Below are 6,987 nucleotides of genomic sequence, written 5' to 3' on the forward strand. Positions count from 1 at the left end.
CCTGACTATCTGGGCTAGAATTTGATTATAGCGATAGTCAGGCATGTTCGACTATGACCATTGGAACAACAGAGGAGGTAACTATTGTCCTGACTATCTGGGCTAGAATCTGATTATACTGGAGAGTGTCTTGCCTAAGTTTCAACCCCACTCTCTTGGCCAAGAGGGTTTTAGGACAGTCGGCACTGGGATGGTTCCCGAAGGCCAACTAGCCCCAAGGCTGCAGCACTAAGAGCCAGTGCAGTTATGCCTCCTAGTTTGAGAGTCATACTTCACAAAAGACTTAGTTGTAAATAATTTCCCATTGCAGTAGAGAAACCATTGGTCATACAGCTCTCACTTTGCTGTTGGCCCAACTGTTAACTTATGTCAGTCTGTGATGAACTGATATATAAGCTGAGTGTTGGGCCATGATCAAGGTGAGCAGTAGTAAAAACTGTGGGTTGAAATTGTAAGACGAAAGCCAGCTGAGCTACCTTAATGAATGTGTGCTGGACGTGTAAAGAATGTGAAATTCATTATTATCATCAGTAGTATTATTGAATTGGTAGAATCTGATATAATACACACGTCTGATTTTCCTGTTTAGATTCATAGGCCTTGAGGTGTCAAAGCTCTGACCCCGTCTCAGAAATTCCAGTTGTCTTGTGTAAATGATGTTGGTGATATGGGGATATGAATACAATTGCACAGACAGACACAGACACACAAACACACGTATGAGCACACACACACACACACACAGACACACACACACACAGACTTCCACCAACAATGTGTATCATGTGTATTCTCCTTCAGTATTCTTCTTTCTCCCATTTATCATAGGTGAACTGTGAGACAGACTTTGTTGCACGGAACAACAAATTTATCAGCCTGACGACCAGCTTGGCTCAAGACTGCCATCGTGCCATGCTTCAACAGTCCGACCCTGAAGTGAGTTTGTTTGTTTGTTTGCTTGCTTATTTGTTTGTCTGTTTGTCACTGAGCTTGTGGTGGTTCATTTAAAACTCCACACACTGCTGCTTCATCTGTTATTGTCTTCTTATTTTCATGGAAATAGTTACTATGCATGTGATGGTATATTTAACCTGTTCAAAACCTAGGGTAAGCCCTCACAGCCTGACCAGTGTAATAGGGTTTTTGCGATGGTCAGGCATCTGTTTTTTTCTTTTCTTTTTAAAACCAAAGAGTTGTAGTGTATATCATACTGTATGGATCAGTCTGCATGCTTTGATACCGCCTTGAAACTGAAACTGAACTGATTAACCCCTTTACTGCTGCTGACAAGCATCGTCGTCAGGAAAGGGTTGTCACCTCATTGAGATAAACAGTTTTAGCATTTTCATGTTATTTGCACTGGCAGAATTCTGCAGAAGAACTCCCACTCTGACAGGTTCACAGCTATACATGCATGCACTCAAGGCCTGACCGAGCGTGTTGGGTTATGCTACTGGTCAGGCATCTGCCTAGTAGATGTGGTGTAGCATATATGGATTTGTTGGCCTAGAGGTAACGAGTCCGCCTAGCAGGCGAGAGAATCTGAGTGCACTGGTTTGAATCCCATAGTCGCTGGTATTTTCTTCCCCTCCTTTAGACCTTCAGTGGTGGTCTGGATGCATTATTCAGATGAGACGATAAACCAAGTTCCCGTGTGCAGCATCCACCAAGCGCACATAAAATAACCCACAGCAGCAAAAGGTTTGTCCCTGGCAAAATTCTGTAGAAAAAATCCACTTTGGTAGGACAAACAAATAAAAACTGCAGGCAGGAAAAAATACCGAAAAAATTGGTTGCACTCTCAGCGTAGTGACGCGTGAAAGAACCAACGGCATTAAAAGGGTTGTCCCTGGCAAAATTCTGTAGAAAAATCCACTTTGGCAGGAAAACAAATAAAATTTGTAGGCAGACAACAACAAAAAAAAAAAAAAAAAAAGAAAAAAAAAGGTGGCAGTCTCAGTGCAGTGATGCGATCTCCCTGGGGAGAGCAGCCTGAATTTCACACAGAGAAATCTGTCGTGACAAAAAGAGAGTAATACAATACAAAACACAGTGACGCTCCTTGAGGAAGTGAAAGTGAAAAGTGCTGCCTGATTCCAGGTGCTGATGGACAAGTCTGTGGGCGCCGTGGTGACAGGGGATGGGAAGTCGCTGGCTGACCGCGTGGCCCTGGAGGTCGGCAACATCGGGGAGAATATGGCGCTGCGCAGGGCCGTGCACCTCAAGGGGGGACAATCCAAGCTCTCTGCCTACGTGCATGCTTCAGGTACCTGCTGCCTTTTTTTTTTTTTTTTTTTTTTTTAAACTCATTCTACCCCACAGCTACATGCCTGCTACATCTCCCCTGGACCAGCACTGCATGACACCACTGCTACATGCCTGCTACATCTCCCCTGGACCAGATCAACACTGCATGACACCACTGCTACATGCCTGCTACATCTCCCCTGGACCAGCACTGCATGACACCACTGCTACATGCCTGCTACATCTCCCCTGGACCAGCACTGCATGACACCACTGCTACATGCCTGCTACATCTCCCCTGGACCAGCACTGCATGACACCACTGCTACATGCCTGCTACATCTCCCCTGGACCAGACCAGCACTGCATGACACCACCGCTACATGCCTGCTACATCTCCCCTGGACCAGACCAGCACTGCATGACACCACTGCTACATGCCTGCTACATCTCCCCTGGACCAGACCAGCACTGCATGACACCACTGTTACATGCCTGCTACATCTCCCCTGGACCAGACCAGCACTGCATGACACCACTGCTACATGCCTGCTACATCTCCCCTGGACCAGACCAGCACTGCATGACACCACTGCTACATGCCTGCTACATCTCCCCTGGACCAGACCAGCACTTCATGACACCACTGCAGGAGAAACAGGGTGGTTCACTAAACCAGCGAAAAATCGATGGAGAATTGTTGGTTGAATCTGTCAAACAAAGTTTCGTTTTCATGCTTCTGGAATCGGTAAATGGTTCAGTTCAGAATTCCAACTGTACCCAGCAAGAATGAACGAAATTCAAATAGTGTGTTGGTACGAGAATACTCATTCCTGGTCCACAGGGAAAGTGATCATGGTACGAGTACCTGGAGTAGAATGAGTTAATACTCACAAAGGAAAATACATGTTTTCATCACTGCCTGAGTTGTGTGGGTGTTTGACTGGTTAGAGTGCTGGATTTTTTCCTGGAGTGTCCTGTGTTCAGTTCCCGATTTTGGTGCACCTCGTGGGTGAAGGGTGGAGATTTTCTGGACCTCAGGTTGACATGTGTGCATATCACCTTGTGCCCAAATCCCCTTTCAATGATTTTGCATGCAGAAGATCGAATGTGTGTGTTAGAGATCCTGTGGTTCATGCTGGTGTTCAGTGGATTACAGAAACATGAAAATACCCAGTACACACCAACCACAACAGATTGATCAATAAAATGGAATGGAAGAACAGAGCTGAACAGTTTCAGATATGCCATACATTATTTCATGCTCTCTCTCTCTCTCGGAGACATATCAGTAAGTGTATACTTTGTTTCCGTTTCAGAAAAAGGAAACCCTCTGCATTTGCATCTTCATCCTCAGTTGTTCCTGGTCATCTTTATTTCATTTTGTATTTGGGATGGAGAGTTTGTTTTAACTGAAGACACTGACATATCAGAAAATGATACAGCACAAGTGACACGGAGTGACAGCATTTGGTTTCAAATCTTTCTTTTTGTGTCTCTTTCTTCATGTATCTGTTCAGTCTTTTGTTTTAGTGTGGAAAAAAAAGTACTGGAAAAGTGCTGTCAGTGCCAAACAAAACTTAACAATTGCACAAGTTTGCATTGTATTGTATACAATAACATATCAACTTGGCTTAAAATCTTCAGATCATATTCAAGTGGCAGGCATCTTTGAATTATATACGAGAGTGAATAGAAGTAGAGAAGATTTTTTTTTAATCCCTTTTTTTTAAACTTTTAGTTGTGCAAAAGAAGACTTGAGACTTGATTTCCTTGTTCAGATCTGAAGTACTGTTTGTACCAGTACAGTTCACACTGCAAAATGATAATAATAATAATAATAATGTACATTTGAGCTTTCCTTCTTGTGGTTTCAGGACCTGAGATCGCAACGGACTCCGACACTCGCCTGGGAAAGTACGGCGTGGTGATAAGCCTGGACCAGCACACCACCCAGGGCAGCAGTGAAGGGAAAGAGGCGCTCCCATTGGACGAAATCAGTCACGCCCTGGGTCAACACATCGTGGGGATGAACCCCAAGCTTGTGGGATGCTGGGAGAGCGAGGAGCCGGGGGCTGGCGAGGACAAAGAGGAGCAAGGCGGAGAGGAGGGGAAAGAGGAAGGGAAGGAGGAGGAGAAGGAGGAGGAGAGACTGGTGTTCCAGGAGTTCCTTTTGGACCCCAGCCTCCGTGTGGGGGAGCTGCTGAAGGTCAACGGGGTCAGGGTCAACACCTTTCATCGCTTCGCCTGCGGGGAGGAGCTGCCAGAGGATGAGAAGGACAGCTGATTCTTCATGGAGACGTGTTTCATGGAGACGTGTTTCATTGTAATGACTGATTCTTCATGGAGACATGTCTGATTCTTCATGGAGACGTGTTTCATTGTAATGTCTGATTCTTCATGGAGACATGTTTCATTGTAATGTCTGATTCTTCATGGAGACGTGTCTGATTCTTCATGGAGACGTGTTTCATTGTAATGTCTGATTCTTCATGGAGACATGTTTAATGTCTGATTCTTCATGGAGACGTGTCTGATTCTTCATGGAGACATGTTTCATTGTAATGCCTGATTCTTCATGGAGATGTTTCATTGTAATGTCTGATTCTGCATGGAGACATGTTTAATGTCTGATTCTTTATGGAGACGTGTTTCATTGTAATGTCTGATTCTTCATGGAGATGTTTCATTTTAATGACTGATTCTTCATGGAGATGTGTTTCATTGTAATGAATGATATTTTTCATGGAGTGAGTCTTATGTCATTGGAGTCATATTATTGTAATGCCTGATTCTTCAGGGAGACATGTTTCATTTCTGATAACTCATTTTTCTTGGAGACAGGTTTCATTGTTATGTCTGATTTTCATGGATTCCTGTTCCTTGTTTGTTAACAACCCCCAATCCTTCCTCCACCCCTGCCACCTAAAGACTTTTTCTTTTCCGATTCTCCAAGACAATCCTGCAAGGAGCGGTGCAAGGAAGGGTAAGGAGAGGCAGACAGAAAAAGAGATGGGAGGATGATATCCCAGAATGGACAGGCCTGACACTGAGTGATGCCCTGAGAGAGATGAGGAACAGAGATACAGAGAACTGGTTGCCAGGTCAATGTTGGTGTCCACAGGTCTTCAGAGCATGGGATATAAAAGGAAGACTCATAAGATACCTTGTAATGAACAGCCTGTGTGTTGAAGAATCAGCAAGATGTTTGTGCATTAAACTGTAATATATATATATATATATATCTTATTTTTAACCCCTAGGCTGCCTGCATGACGAGATAACTCGTCATGGCAAGCATGTATGCTTTGCTGCCTGCATGACGAGATAACTCGTCATCGAAATATTCTGACTTTTCCCTGCTTTGCATTCAGTTCGTTGACAAAAATGCTGGTAGCTTTAGCTTGGGGAATCTTTCTGGATTCTATTCATAGCTAGAAACACCATCTGCGTCATAAGGCAGTCCTTTATTTGAACGTTTTGGTTGGGTTACTGGCCGCAGTCTTTGCCTGGCTCCTCTCCTCGCTCGCTCAACAAAATGTCGGACTGACTCCGTGCTCAAGACATGCGCTCGTGGCGAACTAAATCAACCAAGATTACTTTCTTTAGCTAATGCTCAGAAAGAATTGAAGCATAAATTCGAAGGAGAAGACAGCGGTGAACATTTATAGGACGATTTGATAGAAAATAAAGGGAGCAATCAAGAGAGTGGCCAAGATACAACTGTCAGTGAGTGATGCAGGCTGTTCAACTCTAGCAGACAAATTTTTAGCAGGGCACCGTATGAGCTATTTTCTTGGCACTCAGCCAACGCGGTCTGATGAAGTGACGGTGTGAGAGGGGTGAAGAGGAGGGGGGTGGAGACTGAGGGGGCGTGGCCTCACATCCATATTATCACTTGCAGAAGTCACAATGCATCTATTTCTTTTTCAGTTTTTTTATATTGTGGTTGTTCTAGTATGATTTTGTGTGTGCAGATATCCATTTGTCCAGAAAATGATATTTTTGTGCAAATTACCAGACTAATGTTTGTAATGAACAAGTTGAAAATGTGACAAAAAACAAAACACTGATTTCAAAACAACAGCATGTCACTTAAAATGCATAAAATGGGAAAACATCATGTGTTTTGTATTCTTTATTCATTTCCCTTTCAGAAAATATATACTTTTATGGGTCTTTCTCCAATAACAAAGAGCACAGAATTTTTTGAAAATTTATACCCGTTTTTTGTGAAAAAACCCTGGCAAATAGATTTCACTTAAATCTTATTTTCCTGGCAGCGAAAGGGTTAAGATTGCTTCTTTTTTTTCAAGTCTGTAGTTTGCTTGTTTATGAAAATTGGTCATCTCAGTTGGGTGTTAGTGAATAGAAAACAGTGGATAAAATGTGGTAATACAAGTGAATGAAAAATGATTGCTGTTTTGCTTACTTGATTTTTTTTTTTTTTTTTTTTTTACACTCTCAAACTTTCGTGTGACATAACTGCTTTTCCATTACAGAGGAGCAGGAAGAGTAAGTGCTTGCATGCATTGTTGTGAGACGTTTTGTATGTTTGTGGATGATACGCTGGCCGAAGTGGGAAAATCGTGGATGTCATGTGAAAGAATGGGTGGCAAGAGTTAAGATGGAAACCAGTTGTTAATTCAATAAAACAGTTGCAAAAGTTTGCCGAGTGCTTAGATTTGTCTATGCACAAGATTCAGCGCTATATACATACCATTATTATTATTATTATTA

The 6,987-nt window shown here is 43.0% G+C and overlaps 1 protein-coding gene across 1 annotated transcript in view; it reads left to right on the forward strand.

Annotated features, from left to right (window-relative positions):
- The window catches only part of LOC143292143 (elongation factor Ts, mitochondrial-like), an 8,034-nt gene extending 2,548 nt beyond the window's left edge, over positions 1 to 5,486 (forward strand). The window contains exons 4-6 of the mRNA XM_076602330.1: positions 829 to 936; positions 2,101 to 2,266; positions 4,125 to 5,486. Of these exons, the coding sequence (XP_076458445.1) occupies positions 829 to 936; positions 2,101 to 2,266; positions 4,125 to 4,534 (684 nt within the window). The 3' untranslated portion in view covers positions 4,535 to 5,486. The remainder of the gene's footprint in view (positions 1 to 828; positions 937 to 2,100; positions 2,267 to 4,124) is intronic.
- The last annotated feature ends 1,501 nt before the right edge of the window (positions 5,487 to 6,987 follow it).

Source organism: Babylonia areolata, chromosome 18, assembly GCF_041734735.1.
Source record: "Babylonia areolata isolate BAREFJ2019XMU chromosome 18, ASM4173473v1, whole genome shotgun sequence".
NCBI classification, from domain to species: Eukaryota; Metazoa; Mollusca; class Gastropoda; order Neogastropoda; family Buccinidae; genus Babylonia; species Babylonia areolata.